At 42.1% G+C, this 25,435-nt stretch overlaps 1 protein-coding gene across 1 annotated transcript in view; it reads left to right on the forward strand.

The window, feature by feature from the left end:
* Positions 1-23,863, forward strand: part of Ttc8 (tetratricopeptide repeat domain 8) — a 52,410-nt gene extending 28,547 nt beyond the window's left edge. Inside the window, exons 7-14 of the mRNA XM_028777259.1 lie at positions 1,004-1,089; positions 4,986-5,073; positions 7,587-7,697; positions 17,061-17,200; positions 18,636-18,810; positions 19,142-19,264; positions 20,605-20,688; positions 23,017-23,863. Of these exons, the coding sequence (XP_028633092.1) occupies positions 1,004-1,089; positions 4,986-5,073; positions 7,587-7,697; positions 17,061-17,200; positions 18,636-18,810; positions 19,142-19,264; positions 20,605-20,688; positions 23,017-23,133 (924 nt within the window). The 3' untranslated portion in view covers positions 23,134-23,863. The remainder of the gene's footprint in view (positions 1-1,003; positions 1,090-4,985; positions 5,074-7,586; positions 7,698-17,060; positions 17,201-18,635; positions 18,811-19,141; positions 19,265-20,604; positions 20,689-23,016) is intronic.
* The last annotated feature ends 1,572 nt before the right edge of the window (positions 23,864-25,435 follow it).

Consider the following 25,435-nt stretch of genomic DNA (forward strand, 5'->3'; position numbering starts at 1 on the left):
CTGGAAGTGTACAACCCACCCTGTAACTCCAAGGCCAGGAATCTGATGTCTGTGATCCATGCAGACACTTGCACTCACACACACACACACACACACACACACACACACACACAGGAATCCTTAAAAGAAGATATGAGATTAAACAGTTAAAATATGGAGAAAATTTTTAATTACTAGAAGGCAAAGCGATGTCAGAGCCATTGAGTTGTGTTCCTTGAAGGCAGCAGTTACCCAAATACTGAATCTTCTCTGCCTCTTCTCCGTCGTCCCGTTCTCCAAAGCTCTTTTTTTTTTCCTCGTTCTGAATTCACATCTGTGTTCCTTAGCATGGAGGTTACAGGTACATGGTGCCAAAATCAGCTTTTCATAGGGGTTAGGGGTCCGAATTCATGTCTTTATGCCTGCGTAGCAAGCATTTTAGCCACTGACGGCCTTAAGCAAGCAGGCAGCATCTAGCTCCTCCTCTGGTGTGACCAGAAACTGAAGCTAGGGCTGGTCGCACATGTGAGGAAATACTCCACCCTAAGCAATGGCCTCTGTCCTTCCAAGCCCCTTTCTATCTACTTACCTGTTCCCTCTCTTCTCTACATCTTTGTTTAAAATGGGGGCTTTGAGTGGATTCGTCTTACATACAGAAGCTTGACAGCACTGAATCTTGAGACATCAACCTTTAGAGAGTAGATACACAGTAGGAAGAAAGTAAAACCCTAGCATTTTAAATGTCAGTTTTGTGCCTTGTATATTAAAATTGTATTCTGATATGTTTGTGCTTCTGCTCGCCTAGGATCAATGTCTCCAATCTGTGTTCTGTCTGCCCTCTGGCCTGGAACTGATTATTCAGGGGAAATTGGTGGGGCCATCTGGAAACTTGGGCAACTTGAGTTTCTAATTTCTAATATATGTTTTGATGGATGCTAATTATCTGGTTTATTTCATTATTTCTCCCCCTGCCTGTTTGTTGTTAGAGAAGCAAATCATAATTGAAAATGAATTGTTTTCAAAGGCTTTGGATTTGGCATCCCTTTCCACGGAGTATTCTCAGTACAAGGACTGGTGGTGGAAGGTACAGATTGGAAAATGTTACTACAGGTAAAGTCTTCATTATCTATGAAAGCCTTAAAGTGGAAATAGTTTTGTCAGTAAATATGAGAATAAAAAAAAAAAAGAAAAAAACAAAACCTTTCCTCATGAAACAGTGACAGTTTGGGCTTATTTGAGCAAACAGTTTCTAAACAATCATGTGACAGCAACAGTGAGCGCCCTGAGAACTTGTACAAGGAAGCAGAGGCCGGAGCTTGATTGTGATTCTCACCAGAAACTGGTTCGTGACAGACCTGGGACAAGAACCCAGTGTGTTCATAAAAGTCTGTCTTCCTGGTTCTCAATGTCACTCAAATGCCTCACATCTGTAGGGCACCCTACATAGGAGCCAGCTTGCTTGTGCCTTGCTTCGGCTCACTCAGGACTCATGACACCAGGAGGTAGCTGCTCAGTTGAGAAGGATTGAGCCTGCCAGTGCAAAGCTAACTGTCCAGATTCTTAGAACTGACGTGCTATAGCAAGAATTTAATTTTCTGGATCCGATTCTCTTATTAACACTTTATTTAGTTAAGACAGAGTGTTGTTATGTAGCCCAGGCTGGCCTTGCTCTCATGATCCTCCTGCCTCAATCTTCAGAGTGCCAAGATTACCAGCAGCCTACCACAGTCAGCTCCTATTTCCATAATCCTTATTGTTTTTCTAGGACCCAGATATTTTTAAATGTGCCTAATGTTTAAATACATCGGAAAGAAAACAGATCAGCAAAGTCGTAACTAATTTTATGACTATTTAGCAACAAGCGCAATCTGAAACTTGCTGCTGATATTCGGATAGTTTAGAACCTTTGGAAAAATGGAAAGATAGGCATTCATATTTTATAATGCCAAATTGGTTTTATTGTTAAGAATCAAGCTTGGCTTCAGTTATCATGAGTAACCATCAGCATTGCTAGACCAGCTCTGTGAGGAAAAGGAAGAAAATGGACTGAAAGTGTACTTGTCGCTGCTGTGGAAATGAAGATGACTCTCCATTTAGGCATCTCACATAGAACTCTAGGCTATTTTTTTTTTCCTCACTGACAAATTGAAAAGTGTTTTGTACTAGAAGATAGTATGAGATCATTATAACATTAAAATCTTATGAGTTTACTTCTTAAAGACAATTTTACCATCTTGAGCTTCCATACATAACCTTCAGACATGGTTAATAATAAAAAGAAAGCACAACTCAGACTCTTTGAACTGCCCAAAAATCATGCCATTGATGTGACTGTACCTTCTTTCAAATGAGTGCATTTTATCACATTAAAGTATTGTTCTGCTTTTCAGAACATCTTTGCTATGTATTCTGTTCACTCTTTTGTACATTCATCCACTTAGCCAATATTTAATGAGCACCTACTCTCAAATGGGATTACAAAGATGGATTAGATTGTCCACACTTTCCAATGCTGAGCCAGACAACAAATAAGTGTTGTGGTGATTGCCATTATTATGAAAGCAAGAGCCTAGCAGCACACTGAGAACCCAGAGGAAGACTTGTGGCATCACCTGGAGAGAGCAAAGATACCTCATTAGGGGATGCAGCCTGAAGTTGGCTTCATCCTCTTCCTTCCTCACCTAAGTTCTACTGACCTCTCCAGTACCCTAATTCTGGACGTTTTATTGTCATTTACCACCGCAGTTCTCACCCTTCCTCATGCTGAGACCCTTTAATCCAGTCCCTCACATTGTGGTGGCCCCCAACCACAAAATGACTTCCATTGCTACTTCGTAACTATAATGTTGCTACTGTTATGAATTGTGATAGAAATATCTCATATGCAGGAATTCTGATCTGCGGCCCCGGTTGAAGGGTCATTTTACCATTTGACCCGCAGGTTGAGAACCAGTGATTCGCTTGTGAGCATTTTAATATCTGTTGTTGAGTTCTGACAGTGACTTCTTCCTTGGGTCTCTGCCTCCAGCCTCTAGTCTCAGCAACCCTTCCTGAGTATAGTGAGGGAGTGGCACAGACACTGCTGTTAGCTCCTTGATGGCTCTCGTGTGGACTCTTAGGATTAGCAGTCTCATGCTGTTGTCCAGGTCTCCCTGCTTTCCTACTCTCACCATTCGCATCATTATGTCCCTTTCGGTTGAACTAGATAGCTTAGTCTGTGCCTAACACGCTGTCCACCTTCCTGCCGTGTGCTGATGCCGTCATAACTCCTAGAGCCCTGGAAATGTCGCACAGCACACACCTTACCTGCCTGTCCAATTCCCACCCACAATTTTCTCAATTCACTCATGTTTCTGTAAGTAATTCTTCTCGCTGGCCAACTCAGTTAGTGAACACATGTAGGCTTCACCCGTCCTTACCTTAAGGATGCTTACTCTCCTCTTCACTTTCATAGCTCTTTCACAGCGTCAAATGCATGCACAGTGATGCCGCACAGTTCTGTTGAATTCATTGGCAGAAAAGGTGGGAAGCTGGCGGGCACTGTCTCTCTGGACTCTCTGATACTGATCTGAGTTGATTAACTTGGTGGTGGTGGTATGTCTAAGTATGTTGTATGGATGTGTATGAACTTGTGTGTGTGAAAGAGAGAGAACTGAATGAATGAATGAATGCATATATGGAAGCCAGAGGTCATCTTCTTCTGGTGTCATTTCTTAGATGCCATACACCTTTTTCCCATAAGTTCTCTCAGTCTGAGGCTGGTCTATTGGGCTAGGCTGACTGTCCATCCACTTATCTCCAGCTGCCAGCATTGGAATTACATGTACAGGTCACCAGGCCCAACTTTTATGTGGTTTCTGGGGCTAGAACTCAGGTCCTCATGCACTCTACCAACTGAGCTATCTTCCCATCCACTAGAATTCTTTTAATATGGCCTATTCTATTCTTTTGTTCAATAATTCATGTGACAAATTCATTTTATTTTTTATTATTTCTGTTCTTATTTTGGGGTTCTCCAATGATAATTTATACATAGTCTATGAAGTGTATGGGACCTTTGAAGAGGAAGGGGCTTCTTCCTTATCACATGCCCGCCAGTTTGACCTTTATCTGGTGAAGCCACTTTTGTTCACTTTAAGCCCTCTTTCCAGCAGCTGCTAGTGTATCAGCCACACCAGGGCTTGAAGTCTACATCTTGAAAAATGATCAAAGCTATTCTTTCCAGCCTTTACATGAAGTTAGTACAATGAAGCATACTGAAAATACTTTTCAGTTTATTTTTGCAAAATCTAATACCTAAGTAGCTCTTAGATTGCTTCAGAGTGAGTAGCTAGTAAAAAGCATAACAGATCAAGTTGAATGAAATCTGTATGTGCTTCAATAACTGTCCTGGTGGTGACAAAGCTCCCTGGGCCAGAGGTGGACACTGTCATCAGGGCCATCACTTAGGCGAGGAGCAAGTTTCAGATTCATAGTGGAGGCAGTCCACTAAGGGCAAAGGAAAACAAGATTTGTAGAAGAATGACGATATAGCTATGGCTTGCAAGTGGCAATTGTTTTACCAAAATAGTGTAGGGATAACTAAAGAGGGCTGAGGTGTCTTAGGGAAGGAGATGTTTTCAAGGAAATGCCATCCTTCAGTGCTTCTGGTGAAGTGGCGGCTCCACATTTATCCAGGTCACTTGCCATATGTGCAGCTGGTCGTAAGCTCTCACGTGGTGAACCGATGTGACCTCGCTTACAGACAGCTCTTGGTCCCACTCCATGGAGCTGCAGTCTTTAAACACCATTTGAGGCATAGGTAGCTCCTGACTCTGGGAGACAGGTGGCTTTTGCTAGCTCTTGTTGACGTCCATGTGACTGTCAGCATGTGTGGCATCGCCTGCTTTAGTCGGTGCTTGCTCTAGGATGAGATGTGTCTGTTCATATCCTCAGGGCTTGAAACAAATGATGGAGTGTTGATTCTTCAATTGAATGGCTGATTTCTTTTTAATGGCTATTTCTAGGTTAGGAATGTACCGTGAAGCTGAGAAACAGTTTAAATCCGCTCTGAGGCAGCAGGAAATGGTAGATACAGTTCTCTATCTGGCAAAAGTAAGTAAATATTCTTAATTTGAGTGAAAACTGTCTTAAGGTGCTGGCCATTGCACGGGGAAAAGTTGCCAGTTCCTTGTAGAATATTTGACAAGTTCATATGTTCAGAGTTTTTTTTTTTTATAGCAAGTGAAAAATAACATATGGAGAGTACCCACGGCACAGGGAATAGATGGCTATGGAAAAAGAAGAAAATCCCTTTGACAGATTGCTTAGCAGGACAAAAGAAAACACCACAGACTCACCACCCTATAGGCACCAGAGAGGCATTTGCTACAATCTATTTTGTCCCAGACCTGGGCAGGTTGTAGAGAACAGGGCCCCTTTGTTTTCAAATCTCTTTCTCTATAGTCCAGACATCAGCTCAGCATCTTCCTGCCTCAGACTCCAGGGTAGCTGAGATTCCAGGCCTGTGCTGTCAAACCCTGCTCTAAGAACAGGGGCCATTTCATAGACTGTTTTGTAGGACATTAGTCACTCAGTCCTGCTGCAGTAATTAATGGCAAGTCTCCTTTCTTTCTTACTGAGCAGGATTCAGTATAGGAATTGTACTATACAATTATAGTATACTATAATACAATATAGACAATATATACAATATAGTATACTACAATACTATACAATTATACTATACAATTATAGTATTACTGTATAGTATAGTACAATTCCTATACTGAATAGAAACTATACTATAAATTAACTATATACTATAAACTAACTATAATTGTTTCTATACTATAGAAACAATTGTACCTGCTATATTGTAGCAGACCTGTTAGTAAAGACAGATTAAGTTAATCTGTGCAGTAACCCTACAGGATACATTTTATACCTTCCTTTATGCTGCGAAGGATGACAAGACTGCAAGGGGTCACATTTTTTTCAGCGCCACCGGGCTGCTAAGAGCAAGGGTTCGAATCCATTGTGCTGCATGGTGTCACCTGTAGCTCCAGTGCAAGGGCCACCTAGAGTTTTTCAATATAGATTGCACATTCCTAAACTGGATATCTGAAATCTGAAATGCTCCCGAATCTGAATTTATTAAATGCCAACGTGATTTAATGCCAACAGTTTCATCTGATTTAAACTGTGACACACCCGATATCATTGGGTGTGTCACAGTTAAAGCACAGGTGCACACTAAAGTTATTGTGTAAAACTGCCTTACATATAGATGGAAAATATCAGCAAGAGGTCTGGAGAGATGGTTCAGCCATTAAAGCACTTGTCTCTCTCCCAGAGGACCCAGGCCTGAGGCCCAACACCCATATGGTGGCTCACAACCATCTGAACTCCAGTTCCAAGAAATCTAACACCCTTTTCTGGTCTCCAAGGTTACTAGGCACACACACGATACACAGACATACACATAAAATAAAAATAGAAACAATTTTTAAAAACAATGAATTTCATGTTTAGACTTGAGTTCTATCCCCAAGGTATCTGGTTATTCATATTCACATATCCCAGAGTACCCCCAAAATCAGAAATTAAGAGCACTTCTGAGGTAAAACATTTCAGCAAAGAAAAGTTCTACCTTATTCTACATCGTTGGAATAAGATACTTCCTAAGTCTCATCAAGGACACTTTGAAAAAAAAAAAACACTTGATGAAGTGGCAGTTACCTTGGCTTATCTGCAAAAGATTTCCAAGAATCATGCTTTGCAACTTGATGTGTAGGCGGTGGGGTGGGGGAGGAGGAGTGGGGGGTTGACACCCAGAGGGGGCTTCCCTTTCTAAGGGGAGTGGGGTTGGATTTGCTGTGAGGGGGTGCTGGAGGGAGAGGAAGGGCTGATGTCGGGTTGTAAAGTGAATAAATAAATTGAATAAAACAACAGAGAAGAAGTGAGCTTTGAGCAGGAACATAAGGGCTGGAAGGGAGGGGGCAGGCTGTGAACTGCTGTCCTCTGGGTGTACCCATGGCCATTGTAATCCGGATCTCACAGCAGTCAGGGTTACCTGTACAAGACCAAGCTTAAAATGGGCCAGCTGGGGGTTGAAGAAGGGACCTCCATCCTGCTGAACTTTGGCTATTGGTATGTTCTAGGGGAGAGACAGTCTTTGTCTTCAGATGTGTATCCATTAGTGAGCTCATCAGGCTCCAGCCGGTAGCTCAAAACTCTTGTCATGCATATTACTCCGGTTGCACTTAGTGGGTCAAGAAACAGAACAAAAAGACCTGAGTGTCAGAAAAGGGCTTACGGGGGTGGGGGGTGGGGGGGTGGAGTGTTGGTGTGGGCGGGGGCGAGATACTCCCCTGACCCTTTTTTGTTGTCATCTAGTCTGTGTGATAATAATAACCCCAAAGAAGACTCTCCTTGGGGTGATAAATTTTATGTACGGCATACGCAGATAAACTGTAAAGTCATTATTAGAATCTAATTATGCCCATGGAAAATTCTTACTGTAATTTCTGGGACATAATTTGTTTCTAATCAATAATTAAAATTTTCCATGCAAATGCTATTATTTTAAGAACCCATAATCTTATTGAAATACGTCTTGCTTTTAGGTTTATATCATTTTGGATCAACCAGTGACTGCTTTAAATCTGTTCAAACAAAGCTTAGAGAAGTTTCCAGGAGAGGTGACCCTGCTTTGTGGAATTGCCAGGATCTATGAGGTAAGGTTCATATTATTTTAAAAGTTGGTATAAAATTGAGGTTATGTGCTACTTTAAAAAGCTCATAGGCCCTTGGGTGCTAGGAGGGAGCACAGCTTATAAAATTAAAATCATTGGCCATGATTCAGCAGTATGAGGAGAGATTTTGCGGTGTGTGTTTTAATTCAGCTAGGTTTTTATAATGAAGTATTTTAGACACCCAGAGGTCGACGATACAAGACAGGACTTTAACTTATTTCTTCTGTATGGGTAGCCTGTTATCTCAGCACACTTAACAATCCTTTCCTAAGATCTTTAACATCAAATAGCAGTTTTTCCCATTTCATATGGCTTGATCTTTCCACTAGCCTGTTTGTCCATCCTCCTACCCATCTCAGGCTAGCTACATTTCTCGAGTTTTCTAATGGCGCCCAGTAGGAGTGCCTTATCAGGATGGCCTTCCCAGTTTGAACTCTTCCTTATTCTTACACAGTTTTAGATCCATGGTCTCAGATACCATAGAAAATTTCCATTGAGTTCTTTTCCCTGCTAATTACTGTAGCATTGCAATGATTCCGAGGCTAGGTTAGGCAATCCTCCACCTCGTTTTCCCCTTACAGCTGAAAAATTTTCTCTCTGCCCTTCCATATTGATTTTAAGACTAATGCCTCAAGAACTGCTTTCTCTTTATAATCCTTGCTGGCATAATGACTAGGTTTTTAGTTACTATTTGATTGGTGGGGTGGGCAGGTCAGCTGCCTTTCCTTCCGTTCTCAAGTATGATATAATGCTTCAGTTTTTTTATTCTTCTTTGTCCTCCAGTGAATATTTTGTGATTATTTCCAGGAAAAGGTTGTGTTGGTCATTACCAAACCATGCTAAAATTCAGCACTTTAGTAAGACTCCCAAAACACCGCATGCAATGGGCTCACAAGGAACATTTGTTAGTACAAAAGAGATTCAAAACAAAATTAGAAAGGGAAAAGGCTCATGGGTAAAATTCAGAGGAAGCAAAGGGTGAGCTTCAAAAAGACCTCTTCTGGTGGAGTGTTATGTGACCCTGCTGGCAGAGATGGGAATAAACTCCTATTTATCCCAGATAGGGCACCAGTGACAAACAAAAGGATGGATGACATCAACATCTATATTGGGGAACCAGTGAGTTTTATTGGGGCTACCTATAAGAGTATAGGTGAAGGGTTACTTACCTATACAGGGACAGGAATGACTCAAAGACAGCTGCATGACCAAGGCCCACAGCACCATGGGTATCAGCTCAGGAAGGCTGGAAACTGAGAGCATACTGCCAGCCTGCAGCCAGGCAGCTCCAGTGGTTAGACTCTTCCAAGATAGTTCAGCTGATCCTTGCTTCTCTTGGGCAGCTGGACTAGTGTCTGCTCCTCCAGGTGGCTTGGCTGACTCATTGCCTGAGCCTCTCCTAGGCAGCTCAGCTTGTCTCAGAGTGCTGCTCAGTAGCCTTTATATATGCTCTGGGAAGGAGGAACCTAATGTATCTGGTCAGTTTCAGGGACTTCCTGAAGCCTTTGAATTGTTTCCTTCTTGAGCTTAATAAGCTCCCCTGCAGGGTGGAAAGTTCACCTCTGTTGAGAACATCCAGTGTCTTAATGAGCTTCTCCGCAGGGTAGAGTCACACACAAGGAGCACACTTAATTCTCCTAGCAACAAGTTGTGACAGCTCCTGCAGACTGTTGTCTTCAGGAATCTCATTAGAGACTGTGTGTGGATTCCACATGCCTATCATGTACCAAGCTTTCCATTACCAGGTATCAGCACAAACCACATGGTACAAACAGTGTCACATTAGCAAGCTACTCTTGTCATCTGGGGAAAGTTTATATGAGAGCAGGAATCAGCTGAGTTCCCTAGTGCATACCTTTCTAAGAATAGCACTGTTAACTCTTTCCTGCATACATGTATTCCTAGGTATATTTATGAAGGATGTATTACTATGAATAGATGTACTATTATGAATGAAATGCAATTTCTGTTTGACAGTGGTGAATAGGAATATATTACTTTTTAAAGGCTACTTTGATAGTAGCCACTCTTTAAGTTTTAAGACTTTGTCCACAGATTCTCTTAAATATCTTTTTATAAATAAAATAATCATTATAAATAATAATCATTTAGTTTTGATATTCTACTTTACAGGTTTTTTTTTAGAACTTTTAATATGATATTGAACAAACACATCCCTGTTTTCTTTAAATTCATTGAAAGACACTAACTTGTAATATTGGTTAAAAAAAAAGTGGAAGAGATTGAGGGTTGCTGTGTCTAGACAATAGTGTGTGAATAACTTTTGTTTTCTTACACTTTGTGTATTTTCCAAATTTTGTATGAAGAACATGAATTCTGTGTTTTGCTTGTTTAATTTTATTTCTTGAAACAGGGCCCAGGCTGACCTAGAACTTACAATGTAGAATAGGTTACCTTTGAACATGGGGTGATACTCTCCCTCACCTCTCTAGTTCTGGTAATACAGGGTCAGGCTACCATACCCTACTAAGGAATTATGTTTTGAATGAAAATAAATACTTTTCAAATTGTTTAGAAAAAAAGTTTTCTTTTTGAAACATAACTTTAATACATACATACAAAGAAGACTTTGACCCGTCCAAACAAACACTGCCAATGTTTTTTTATATTTATTTGTTGTGACCTTAAATAAATGGAATACAAACAGACCTTTGACCAAGATACTTAGAAAGAAAATAAAATAGAGTCACCTTCTGAAGTTAGGGGAATTCTTGCTGCTGCCAATGGCAGTGAGCTTTGGGTGGTGATTAGACCGTTGGACCTGCCCTTTGCATCTCTCAGACCCTTTATCCCTCTCTGTTTCATAGAAGGTGCTGGCAGAAAGAGCCCGGAAACTGCTACCATCTTTAATGCACACTGCTTCTCAGAGGAACTCCATCTATGCCTGTCTGTTGCAGACGCTGTTGCTAAGGCTGGGATGGCCATGGCTCTGGAGCAGATTGGTTTTTTCCTTTGCGTCAGCCTCCCTGACTGGCCTTCAATTCTCCATCCTCTTAACTCTGTCTCTAGAGTGCTGGGATTACCACCGTGTACCACCACACCCAGTGATCCTCTAGATTAGTCTTTCAGCAGCTACATGCTGCCCTTTGTTCCTCAGAGTGGAGTCTGCAGCAGCAGGAGAAAGATACGGAGAGGAAAGCAGCCCAGGGGAAGTGGCAGCGTAGAGTAGAAATGGTTACACATGGTATCTCCCCCTTAACCTTGCAATTAATTTCCTTTCTGTCAAAGCTTACCATGCCAAAGCCAGATTTCTAGAGAATTCCTTTTTTCTGGCTTGAAAGATAATTAGCCAAGTCCTTAGGTTGCAGCTACACTGCATTTGCCTCTGAGGACTTCACTTTTCTCTGGGGAGTCTCTTCCATTCCTCTGAGGACTTCACTTTTCTCTGAGGGTCTCTTCCGTTTCTCGTGTTTGTTTCCAATTGCTACGTTCATTCTGCCATGGGCCTGGGCGCACCATTTTTGCACTGAGCATGTAGTACCGCCTTGACTTTCTTGTGTTTCTTACAGACACTTGCTTAGATCATGTATTTTTGTTGAACTTTTTGATGCTTTGATTTTTTTTTGAAGCATTTTAATAGAAAGGCCCTCATTTCAACTGTTCTTTGCTGGAAGTGTTCTTGTGCCCTTTCAACTTTATTGAGGGTAAAAATCGCCTCAGGCATATATTTAAGAGGTATAAAGCAGCCTTTTTCCTGCTGTAGTTTAAGTCCTGGAAACAGGACACGGGCTTTTATATTTGAACACACATTTTTGCTGTTCAGAGCAGAACCATTCCGGTGTTCACGTTCTTAAGCAATTTGCAATTTTACTTCAAATAATTCAACTGTAAGTGTAGTTCATGTTTCATGAATTGGCTCAGAAATAACCACTTTAAAAGTCACTAAGTTTATTACACTCTTGAGGTGATATTTATATACATGGAAGTGTTATTTTAAGGATATGTTATTAAAATCTATTCTAGAACTATTATGATTTAACCAATTCCGATACAGGAATAAATTTAAGGACCAAAAGAGAGTCCATATGAAACTTTAGGATGTGACAAAAGACTGACTGTTGTATCAGTTGACTTATTAGATTATTGATTAAATAGTTTAAGAATAGAGCAAATGAACAAATATTTCTTGTACTAAAAGAATTATTTCAGCCAGATTTAAATTGTGTGTTTACTTGTATACATGTATGTACACATGTGTGTGAAGCCAGAGGCCAACTTTACCCTCAATCCTTAGGAGCCATCAACTTGTTTTTGAGACTTGGGCTCCTTAATTAGTCTAGCCTAGCTAATTGCAAGCCTGATGGGCTAACAGGCCCCGTGAATCCACCTCCCGAACGCTTGTGTTACACACATTTGCCACCATGTCTGACTTTTCCATGTGGTTTCTGGGGATTGAACTCGGGACCTCAGTGTTCTGCAACAAGAATTTTACTGAGTGAGCCATTTCTCCAGTCTCAGATCTAAACATTTTAAAAAGAGTTAAAACCTCAAAACGTTGAAACTACTCTAGTTTCATTTTTGTTGCTGTGATAAAATATCCCGACAAAAACAACTTGGGGAGGAAGTTGTTTATTCAGTTTACAACCCCAGATTCAAACTCAAGCAGCTGCCTGTAGGCAAAAGCAAAGAAAATAAACACATCTTTGCTTGCTCTCATCCAGCCTCTCCTTCTATACTGTTTTGGGCCCCATGCCTAGGGAATGGCGCCTCCCACAGTGAGGTGGATTATCCCTATAGCAACAGTCTACACAGTTCCCCACAGACATCCCACGGGATAACCTGATCTAGATCATTCTTTATTAAGACTTTTCTTCCCAGGTGATTTCCCTGGTTCTGTCAAGTTGATAGTTAAAACCATCCAGCAAGGAAAATGAAAATTTTATGGGGGAAAAAAAATCGGTGTGCTATTTGTATAAATTAGAATGAGGAAAATCTTTTTTAAAAAATTTATTTAGCTATTTTTATGTTTATGAGTGTTTTTACCTACATATAAGTCTATACACCACAGTTCATGATTGATGCCCATGGACAGAAAAGGGTTTCAGATCCTCTTGTGAGCCATCATCTGGGCACTGGGAATGGAACTCATGTCCTCTGGGAAAGCATCCAGTGATCTTTCTTACATGAGGAGAATCTTTTAAAAGAATACCAACTCATAAGGCCACAGCAGCAAAGACTGATATTTGAAAACTTTTATTTCCTGTATAGGTTTCCTATATATCAAAGCCAAGCACAGTGGTGCACGCCTTTAATCCCAGCACTGGGAAGCTAGAGGCAGGTGGAACTCTGTGATCCCGAAAAAAAAAATCCTATGTAACAAAAATTAAAATTTAAGTAAGATCAAACTAAAAGATTAAAATATCAACCAGTGCAATGCCTGTCAAGTCTGGGACAGATGACAGGTGACACGTGACTGTCGGGTGGACATGATGATTCTCACAAGATAGCACCTCTTGGTCTTGAGCTCGACAGCCTCCCAAACAGAACCGAATACTTCTCTGTTCATTATAAGCTACCCTGCATGTGTTGTTCTATTATAGCCGCACAGAATGCCAATAACAAAAGGGCAGTGGCAGACTAGCTCAGAAAATAGACAAAGGTCACAGGTTGGCAGCTCACAGAGAAGCACGTATGATGTCTCATACATTCAGTGCCTGGTCTCCGTCAGAATTAAATGCTAAGCCAACCATACTACCCTTTCCACTTGATTGGAGTGATAGAGGTGAAGAAGTTCCACAGAACCTAGGCTTTCGAGGGTGTGAGGAAACAGACCCAATGTGCACACACTGTTGGTGGGAGCATGTGTTGCTGCTGCCCACCTGGAAGCTGTTTACAGTTACCAAGGAGACTGCAGACCTGGTTGCAAATCTGGTTCTTCTTTGGGAGGTTTTACTTCTGGGAATTTCCCACCATGGTGTGTAGATTTTATACCCTGTTCTTTGGGTTATACTCTGTTTCTTGTTCTAAAGGTTCACCAAAAGGGCCTGGGTAATTTGTGATCTATGTGACCACGAAGCATCACTGTGTAGAACTAAAAACAATGACGCAAATGTCTGTTTCGGTCAGAAAGTGCCGAAACATGGTGTGCACATAGAATCCCAGCACCAGTACTGGGAAGTAGTACCGGGAAGATTTCCCGAACTCTATGGCCAGCCCATCTAGCCAAACCAGTGAGCTCTCACTTCCTTGAGACCTTTTCTTAGAGTAAAAACAAGGTTAAGAGCAATAGAGGAAGTCGCCCAGTATTGGCATCTGGACTCCACAGGTGCACACATGCACAGACAAATGTGTTCACAAATACGTCACACACAAGAAAGAAAATGTGCTCTGGTTGGCAGTGACCACTCCACCGAAAAAGAACAGTGCATCAGTGGGCTTCATTTTTACATACCTGTAACATAGCTTCACTGGGATTCCAGGCCAGTGAGCTGCCCTGTCTCAAAAACCAAAGTGGCTGGTGCTTGAAGAATGACAGCTAAAGTTGACTTGTGGCCTCCACGTGCATGCCCATACATGTGCATGTGAGTGCTTCTCTACACATAATACACATACGATAATACACATGTACACACGTACGCACAGAGACACGGAAAACCCATCCTCACACTTGAACGACTCTGCTGTTGGAGTGCACCCTACGATACGGAGCGTGTTCCCTTTCATTACCGTGTAGTCACTGTACAGAGTAACGGGTTTCATCGTGACCTGCTCGTGCATTCGTATCGTGAACTTTGATCTTATTCACCACCCCGTCATTCTCTTACGTCTTCCTTCCTCCTTCCTGCTAATCATATGAGAAAAAAAAAATGTGCCTGTCTTTCTGGGCCTGGCTTCTTTTCCTTAACATGATGGTTTCCATTTCTGACTATTTTCCTGCAAATGGCATAATTTTGTCTTCTTAATGGCTGAATAATACTCCACTGCATTTATATATACCATAGGGTTTGTTTTTTTTGATCCTTGTAGCCAAATAGCAGCTGTTGTGTAGTTTTTCTCATCTGCAGCTCTTGTGAGAACCTGGCGATTAATTCTGATTAGCCGACATGGTGAAGGTGGTAATTATCTCTGATTGTTGCCTGAAAGCTTTTGTTGACACCTGCTGGTTAGAGCCAGAAAGCACAGGCATCTGCATTGCAAAAACTGTCCGGAGCTTGGAAGCAAATCCCGAGCCTTGGCGGGGAGCACTTGTGAGGAGCACTGCAGACCTTAACTGTCTTCATCTCAAAGAGATGAGAAGTAAGTGAGGCCACAGATGCCTGCTTTGGCCTGAGATACTCGTTCTATACAACGTTCCTGTCAAGGCTGCACATCATGTCCCACAAACATAGAGAATTATTAATAAAATGTGAAGAGCACCAAGTGCACAGACAGTACTGTTTTGAAAAATCTGGACAAGGGTAACCAAGTGAAACGAGGACTTGGAAGAATTTGACTCCGCACGTGGAAGAACTTACTTTACATATTATTTAATATGTATTAAGTATGCAAATGCGGTCTAGGGGTCCCCATCCTGGTCTACGTGAATCTTATATCTAAAACAAGTCCTGTGTTTAAAGAAGCACTGTGTGGTGGTTCAAACCTAACATAGATAAGAGTCCTCTCGAGCAAGTGTGTGGGTGACAGTGAAGGTCATGTGACCTTCGAGGCGGAAGACATCTGTGGGAAGTTAGACATGAGCAAAGTTTCATGGAGGATGGACTGGACCTTGAGACAGAGTTAAGCTGTGGTAGCCTTTATTAACAAATCTGTCCAGCCAGATATGATGACATTTGCCTTCAGTCCAGCTACTTAGGAAGCTGGGAGGTGCCGGATTAGCTCAAGCCCGGGATCAAACCCAGAGTGGGCAACACAGTGAGATTATACCTCAGATTTTAATGAAATTAGTGTTAGATCACAGGCCCACTAGCTGTCCTGCCCTGGAACTCAGGCCACACCCTCTCAGCTCTGGGACAAAGCTGACAGTGTGACAGCACTGACAGTGAATTCAGTCCCCTCCCTTCCGCTTGTTGCTGTGAGCAAGCCCAGTCCCCAGTCCCTAGACTTAGGACAGCCATGAATTGTGTACTTTTATCTAGTGCCTTCCTTTCTTGTGTCTCCTGGAATGCAGGCCAGGCCAGCTTAGGTCCCAAGCAATGGAGCTTGCCCACGCCATCCCACTCGAAGCACCTGTAAGACTCAGGAACCACCTTGTCCTTGGAAACTGAAGCTTCTTTTCCTCCAGGTCCCTCGGCATGCTGTGCGTGTTGGGCGTTTCTCCCAATGGTGCTCCCTTGGGGAAACTGAACTCTTCCTTCAGTACCGCATTACATTGGCCTCTGGATGATGCAGTCTGTCCTGATGCTCTCCCAGTAGTGGGTTTCCCTCAACTGTCCCTCATCACCATGACTTCTCCCCTAATAAAGGTCATCTAAAGAGTCATTCACATTGGCTCCTTGAAGCAAGCCTGATTTTTGTAAGTCAGAGCAATTAGAGACTTTTATCTGTGCTCACCGCCATTTTTTACAAATGTATACAGTAACGACAAAGTCTCCTTTGGCTTTTTACCATTATGTATTTCTAAACGTGGTCTGGGTTGCCTTCATTTCTTTCGTAGGCCTGGTTTTTCTTATGTTTTGTCTTCCCTAGCTGGAATGCTCTACAGACAGTCGCCAGGTGATTTCTGAAACGGTGCAGTATGATTGTGCTGTTTCTAATCCCCGGATGCTCTCTCAATTCTCCATGAAGTCTGAGGCTCTCCCCATAGCCTCAAAAGGCTGGGGCTACCTCTCCGGTCTCCTGGGCACTGTCTCTCTCCCCCCCCACCCCCCGTTAAAGGGCCCTGGCTGCCTCTCCAGTCTCCTGGGCACTGCCTCCTTTCCAGGCTCACTTGGGTATGTTTCTTGTGTTTTCATTTTAGGCTTGTGTGGTTTGGTCTCTCTGCCAAGTGAGACTGTCCCCACAGATGCTGGCTCCGACACCTCATTTCATTTGCATCTCTGTCAGACAGGGCCTCTTCCAAGGTGACCATTAGTGAGCAGCCCTGCCTCTCCTGCTCTCCACTCACCCTTCCCTGTTTCTTTACATTGCGCATCCCTCCCTGACATCACGCCCCACACTGACTCATTTGTTTGCTTCTCCACCAGCTGCCGCCTCCCAGGGGACGATGACTTCATGCTTTTCGTTCGTATTCTGTCCCTGACGTCTAGAGCAGAGTCTGACATGTGGCAGACTCGAAACAAATATTTGGTGAATGAATGAACTTAAGTCGGTCAGGAAAAAAAAAAAAAAAGCAGGTCCTTGTCCCGTGTGACTAAAGTGTCGTTCTTCTCTCTGGATGGGGAACAGGAAATGAACAATAGTTCCAATGCAGCAGAATACTACAAAGAAGTTCTAAAACAGGACAATACTCACGTGGAAGCCATCGCCTGTATTGGAAGCAACCACTTTTATTCTGACCAGCCGGAGGTTGCTCTCCGGTTTTACAGGTGGGCCCTACATTGGTGAAAGAGTGGGGGTGGGGCAGGAAGGGATGAAAATGCAGACAAATTATGCATTTTCCATAGGCCACAAGGTTATAAATCTAGGATGCATCTCTCAGCTGCTTTCTGAGGATTCGAGTGGCATTCAGTACTTTAGGGGTGTGCGGGCTGGCGCCCTGAGAAACATACCTGCAACGACCAGGCTTGCGTTTTAGTTCAGGGTGGGTGCCTGCTAGTCGTCAAGAAACAACAGAAGCGAAATAGCTATTTAAACTATTCCTCTTTTTGTCTCTGCCTCTTAAAACCACAAAACCTAAAGGCGGTGAGGCTGAAGCAGGAAAGGATTTGCAGTTACTCTGTGCTCAGAACCTTGAGGAGGACTTAAAACAGGCTCACCTGCTTTGTGAAGTATTGCAGCTTTTTCCAAGCCTGAGAAAATTGTGGTCACTGGTCCTGTTTAAGCACACACTTATTTTATCCTGTATGTGGCTTCTGAAATGCATTTTTAAGCATCCACAATTTATTTGTGTGAATGCCTGGATAAGGTATATGTACCATGCCTTACTTGTGAAGGTTGAAAGATGTGGGTCCCAGGGAGCAAACTCAGGTCATCAGGCTTGGAGACAGACAGCTCTGCCTACTAAGCCATCTCTCTGGCCCCTGAAGTTAACTTTTTACCCAGTGGTTTCAGCCCTTGTAATACATGGGAGTAGGTTGACAGCTGACAAGTGGGAACATAACGGCTAAGCCGGGAGCCAGCCTCTTTTTTAATACCTCTTGCTACAGACAAGTCCTTCGCAAACACATGCCGGGAACATAAATACAGAGATGCCATCCAGCGCACATGCGCTGACTGTACTTTTCCTCCCTAAAGTGGGTCAGAGGCTTCTCACAGCCGCTGAGCTGGCTTCTCCTCTGTGTGTTTGAACCCTGGGATAATTATGTGGAGAAGCAAAGTGGGGCTCCTGAGCTGCCATGGGAAAGCTAGTGGGCAACACAGAGAGCCGCCTGCAGAGACATCTGTCGCAGAAGCTCACTGGCTCATCTGTACCATGCAGGACAGACAGCAGAATCCGGGGTGCAACTGCAGGCTTGGTGGTAAACGGGGAACACGCTCCTCAGGCTGGATCAGGCCTCAGGGAATTCACCGAAGGCACTGAGGCCTCTGAAGTAACTGGTGGGAACTTTCCTCTATTTGACTATTCCTCCTCTCTTTCTAATAAAGCTTTTGGAAAACAAACAAGCAAATATTTTTCTGATCGTGCCCCTGGATGCATACCCTGTGACAGGTCGTGAGCATTGCTTTAAACATTTTTTGATCTGCTTGTGTGAATCAGGGTTCCTAAAGTTCTTAAATGAGTTCGCTTCTAACTTTTTTTTAAAAAAAGTTTCCATTTATAAAGTTAGTCTGACAGCAAATCCTATGTTCCTCCTTCAAAAGGCGCCTCTTGCAGATGGGGGTTTACAACTGCCAGCTTTTCAATAACCTGGGGCTGTGCTGCTTCTATGCCCAGCAGTATGATATGACTCTGACCTCGTTTGAACGCGCCCTTTCCCTGACTGAAAATGAAGAAGAGGCAGCTGATGTCTGGTACAACCTGGGGCACATTGCTGTGGTATGTGCGTGTGTGTGAGTGTGTGTGTGTGAGTGTGTGTGTGTGAGTGTGTGTGTGTGTGAGTGTGTGTGTGTTTCCCGATTCGGATAAAGTTACCATACGCTCCTGTGAAGCAATTCTCAGATATCATAAATCCAACTGACAATTTAGAGATTTGTGGGAGTCATTTTTATATCCTCAAGTTAAATCCGAGCACAGACCTCACCCTTCGCTGCTGAGGTTGGTGCTGGTTCTCTCCAAGTAGCTAGAAAGTGTTCTATGCAAATGAGGGAGGCCTTGGCAGTGGGAAGGGCGTGGCTTGGTGTGTATAAACACATGCTTTTCTCTGCAGGGGATAGGAGACACAAACTTGGCCCATCAGTGCTTCAGGCTGGCCCTGGTCCACAACAACCACCATGCCGAGGCCTACAACAACCTAGCTGTGCTGGAGATGCGGAAGGGTCACACTGAACAGGTCAGAGGACTGCGACTGTCACAGTGGACAGCTGACTTCCTTCAAAGGAAAGCTTAGCTGTCATTGTGTGTTACTCGTTTTAGTAGCTCTACAGTCTTACAGGCCTGGGCCTGAATCTCAGCCCTGTCAAGTACTAGCTGTGTGGCCTTGGCCAAGTTACTTCACTTCTCTGAGGCCAGAATTGGACATTGGACTTACAGAGAATAATGTCCCCCCCCCATGGCTTCACCACCTGCAAAGCAGCATCTCCCACCTATAATTTAGCTGTTCCTGTCAACACCCTAGTGGCTACCTTTCCAGCCAGTCTTTTCTTCTTTCTTCTCTCTGCCACCCCTGCACCCACATTATTCAGCCGCCCTGTCAGCCCTAATTCACCACGGCCCGTCTTCTCTAGTCCATGTTCATCTCTTTCCTGCACTATCCCAGGTGCCCCTGAGCTGGTCTTCCTTCTACACAGTTTGGGGAGGGTTGTCTGCTGGCTTCACATGAATTGTGATGCACACATGAGTATCTTGTCTTACTCCAAAGTCTCTGCAAAACATGACCCTGTGATATGTAATCTTAATTGTTCCACTTTGAGTACTTGAGCTGGCTAGTTTTATGTCAACTTGACACAAGCTAGAGTCATAGGAAAGGAGGGTGCCTCAATTGAGAAAATACGTCCATCAGATCAGCTGTGGGGTATCTTCTTGACTAATGATTGGGGGGGGAGGTCCAGTCCATTGTGTGTGGAGCCATCCCTGGGCTGTTGGTCCTGGGTTCTATAAGAAAGCAGACTGAGCAAACCATGGGGAGCAAGCCCGTAAGCAGAATCCCTCCGTGGCCTCTGCATCAGCTCTGCCTCCAGGTTCCTGCCCTGCTTGAGTTCTGTCCTGACTTCCTTCAGTCATGGACTAGGATGTGAAAGTGTAAGCTGAATAAAGCCTTTCCTCCCGTTTGCTTTTGGTTATGGTGTTTGTCCCAACAATAGCAACCCTACCTAGGACAATGCTTTAAAGAGAGCTTGTCACTTCCTATTGCTATTTCATTTGCGAACTGATCGGTAATATAGTAAATGCTTGCTTGCTCTCACTCTGTGCAGACCTTTGCACTGGACATGTATTAGTTTTAAGTCGTTATTAGGGAATAGATAATCATAGCCTCCTGATGTGTGTGTTGCGACTATAATTTTTCTGGTGTGTCTATAGTAAGCTGTGTTCATTACATCATTATATTTCTGAGACTGTTATCCATATTTCCACAAGATACATGTCAAGGTTTTTTGTTTTAACTTAAAGAAATCACAGATACAGTGCTGATATCCACTCATATGTCCGCTTTTTCTTCTTTCTTCCCCACAGGCACGAGCGCTCTTACAAACTGCGTCGTCTTTAGCACCCCATATGTATGAGCCACATTTTAATTTCGCAACAGTCTCTGATAAGGTATTTTCTTCCTTTATTAATTTGTCATCTGACACATTCTTGATCTTTCTTGCTTTAAAAAAATACAAATTGAATACAACATTTTAAACCTTATCTTTCTGAACAGAAGGTTGATTTTTTTTCAATCTGAAAGAAATGACTTTTTAAAAATTTTTATCACAAATATCTTCATTTCAGGAGATTATGTAATAAACTTTATCACTGGGTATTGACTAAAACACCAGTATAAATTGCAGAATAAATCTCTAGGTTTTAAAATACCACATTTAATCACTAAAGAAACACTTGTTCTATAATTCCTGGTTCGGGAAGGATTTATAACTGACTTTTACAGCAAGGGAATTGTGTATGTTATCTGCAGATCATATTTCCACCACACCTTTCTCATGATTGTTATGGATTAACAGTCATGAATGCTGTTTAGTTATGAACAATATTGGGGAAAGGTAACTGTTAATATTCTGTCACCAATCAGTTAATGTCCAGGGGCCAACAGAAAGACTGAGAGCTGGTTTTGGTTTTTGTTTTTCTCAAGACTAGCCTTAGCTATTCTAGAACTCACTCTGTAGACCAGGCTGGTGGTCTCACACTCTTTGAGATCCTCCTGCCTCTGCCTCCCGAGTGCTGGGATTAAAAGCATACGCCACCATGCTTGGCTAGTGAGCTGTTTTTAAATACGACATGAACAAACAAGCCAGGGCATGTCTCCACTTTACCATGAAGAGCAAGTCTGTTTTGAAGATTAATAAACAGTTGAAATGTTTGAGATATAAATACAGGGTCTTATTGACTAAAGATACAAACACGGTATTTTTATAGCATGAATACAAAACTATCCACATGTCTGTTTTGAAAATAGAAGAAGCTCTCACTTGTCTTACAATTTTAGGGACAGTTGCTAAGTACCAGATTCTATTGGTACCTGTCTTCTGGAATTCTCTCCAAAATCCCAGTGATGTTTTTCACCTGAGCCTCTCTGTACTAGGCCCTGTGGTGTGCATAGAAGATGTAGCAATGAATGAAACAGACAAAAATTTGTACCTCATGATACTTACACTCTTTTGGAACCTGAGACTCACAGAGGTTACAAGGCATCTGTAGAAGCTGGGAATGAAGATACAAGTCTGTAAAACCCTAGACACTGGAGACTAAGGCAGGGACACTAGTTCAAAGCTAGACCAGCAAGGACCTGTCCCAACCAAACTCAAACAGCAGGGGTCTTTAGGTGATGGCTCATTGGTTAAGAGCACTTGCTGCTCTTCCAAAGGTCCAAGAATTTGGTTCTCAGCGTCCACACCGGGCGGCTCCCAATTGCCTGTAACTCCAGCTCCAGGAGGTTCTGCGGCTCTGACTTTGACAGCACCTGCACACACATATGCAGATCCACATATGCAGATCCACACTCACTCACATCTACACATAATGAAAAATAATTTAAAAACCAATATGAAAAAATAGAACAAATCAAAGACACACACCAGAGCCATGTGGCACTTGAGCTCTCACACTGAAGCCCAGCTCCCACAGCCCCTCCTATCCCCCACGGCCCCTTCCATCCCCCACTGCTGCCAGGCAGTTAAACTGCACAGGCATCTTACAGGAAGGTCAGTGCGCTTTCATGACTTTACCTCAATGGATTCTTATAAGGTAGGATAGCAAACTACTGTAAAATAATAACGTTGAAATGTTGCAATTTTAAAAGGAAACTATTCCAACCTAAAATACATAAATCTTATGAAAAATCCATCAGGGTTGACATCTAGATTTTTTTTTTTTGGTGGGGGGGTTACACATTCAAATAATTTTCTGTCTTTTCAGAAGTACATACATGAATGAAGGTAGATTTTTTTTTTAAATTTGGGACTGGACTTAAACAGAGTTAATTGAACATTAGAGATGTCCTTTTATAAACGTCGAAAACATTCCCAACATTGTTGTGTTTAGTTTCACTTGGAACTTCTCAGAGCATATCTTATAGCTTAAGTTTATAATATATATATGTATATCTTAAATTTCCTATCTAAGAGATACTATACTAATCAAAATGTCACTGTTGGATGTTGCATTTATTCTAGTAACATCAAGCTAGGTCTTTAGGCATGCAAATTCTCTCTTATACTTACAGGGAGCAAAAACACGGGCTTCTGATTCATAACTAAAGAACGATAACACAGCGTACATTATATAATTTTATTTTCCTCATTTTTTTCCATGCTGGATTTCTAATTTAGATGAGGTGATTCTCAACTGCAATTTATTTTTAAGAACCCTTCACGGTTTTCCGACACAGAAATCTTATTCTGTTTCATGATCTGGTATTTCTTCCAGATTGGAGATCTTCAGAGAAGCTATGTTGCAGCTCAGAAGTCTGAAGCTGCGTTTCCTGAGCATGTGGACACCCAGCATTTAATTAAGCAGCTAAAGCAGCACTTCGCTATGCTCTGAGCTGTCCTTGGACCAAATCTGTCTTCATGAAGGGCCAGCGCACAGGGGAGAAAACATGCTGAGTGCATTTGTATCAGTAGTGTGGTGGAGACCTCGTAAGGTGCCCTACAAGACTCTAGACCACAACCTGTTATAAGAACTTTGTCGTTTTATAAGTAACACTATAAAAACAGGTTGTAAGCATTTCCTAGATTTGCTTTATCAATCAAAAAATTTATTATTAGATACAGACATTTTCAAAGAAATATGGCATATATGTTGGGTGCACTTCTGCCGTGCTCTCCTCCCGCTTTGTCCCCTGTGTCCCCTAGCCACTTTCATGTCATCTGTATGGATGTGATTTTAGTTATTTGAGTAAAATCTAGAAGCCACAGAGTTGAGAAAAAAACACAATATTTGTTTTTCTGAGTCTGACTCAATTAGCTGGGTGTGCGTGCATACGTACTGTAGTAGTATAGGTTGGTCTTGAATTAAAATCCCCTGCCTCAGCCTCCTGAGTGCTGTGGTTACAGACAGGCGCCACCATGCCCAGCTGGCTTCAGCATTTCTAAGATGAACTCTCCTTTCACAATGCATGGTAGATATTTGTATACAGTTGTTAAACATTTCCAAGACCCTCAATTTTTTTTATAAATGTATATTTTAAAACTCTTTAAGCAAAAAAAAAGTCTTTAAGCATTAGCTATCATTAAAAATGTAGGAGGTCAGAAATCTGCTTTAAAATTTTTATTTTTATGGCTAATAATTTGTGCTTTTATCATGAGTGCTTTAATTAGAACGTTAAAATTTGTATCTTAAACTATTTTTATCAGAAACTTTGTATTATATATTGCACTTAAATAAATCAGTACCTAAAACACTTTTTTCACTTGTCATGAGCTTTTATTTCCTTTATCTCTGATGATATACGTTGGTTTTAAAAGCCCATTCATTTTATAACTCAAACCATTATTTTAAGTTTACTTGAAATTATGTACCAACTCCAAATGCCAGCTGGTTCATAACTTGACAAAAGTTAACTCAAAATGAGTGATGGACAAACTTACAACACATACACACAGACAGAGAGACAGACAGACACAGAGAGAGACAGAGAGATAGAGATGGACAGAGAGACAGAGACAGAAAGACAGACACAGGGGCATGGGGAGAGACAGACAGAGACAAAAAATGTAAAGTGGACAAATTCAAAGTTGGATATAAATTTTAAATCAAGTTTTCTAAGAAGAATGGGAAAATGAATCTATATGTCAGATAATAAAATAAAAACTTAAGCACATAGATAGCATATGTTATTAATCAGATACTTTGCACTACATTTCTGCTTTGTTACACCCTTGTCTCTCTCCCATCTGGCTAAAATGCATAAGAACTTTGGGTAGTCACAGCTTATGCAACGAACATTTCCTCTCACAGATGGTGCCTCATTAATTGTGGCTTGCAACAAATAGTTTTCTCAACAAGATCGTTGTCTGTCTACACATTCAGGACCACTAGTTGTGCGGTGTTTTTATATTTCATTGGGAATTGTGGAGGAAGAAAATACTAATATTTACCCCAGGCTGCCCCTTTCTCTCCTACAGTGTTTATTATAATATTCAAAGTAATATGTAGGGCCGAAGTCATTCTGACAGGTGTTGGAGTTGAGAACCACTTTGCTAAATGGTTTCGAAAAGCACTTTCATCTCTAAATCCCTTAAAAGACACCATTGAAGCTCCTCCAAGAAGAAGCAGAGATAATGTAAGTGTCCCTACAGCTATTAAAGAGGTGATCTAGCAATATAACCACAAGAATAAGTTTCCTGTACAGTCCAATACATGCCTCGGGTTCCTTAAAAGAGGTCTTTAAAGACTCCAGTCCATCTTTTGAGATCTTTGTAAAATATCTTAATAGTGAGTGATGAATATGTATTATGCACCTGCTGCATACAATTTCACAAAACTATTAAGTTATCTCTATGGTTCCCAAGTTGGAGCTATGCTTATTAAACTAGCCAGGGAAGGGATCTTGGATTCAGTCTTAGCCAGTAGTACCAGCCATGTCTTAGGCATATTACATGGAGTAAGGGAATGAGCCTTAAGCTTGTGTCTCAGTTTGTAAAGGAAGTCGCTGATGCTGGTGGTCTGCCATAGAAATGGATGGACTGTGTTCTCAACTCCTCATTCTGATTCGCCTAGAGTGCAATCATCTTGGTCCTGATAGTCCTTGGCAGAATTCCAAATGGGGGAGAAGACACCCTCAAGGACTTTGAGTGCAAAGATCTCATATTCTTAGTACTGTTTTCGGATCATCGTGACAAGG

The sequence above is a fragment of the Grammomys surdaster genome, unplaced genomic scaffold (assembly GCF_004785775.1).
Source record: "Grammomys surdaster isolate TR1022 unplaced genomic scaffold, NIH_TR_1.0 279, whole genome shotgun sequence".
Classification (NCBI taxonomy): Eukaryota; Metazoa; Chordata; class Mammalia; order Rodentia; family Muridae; genus Grammomys; species Grammomys surdaster.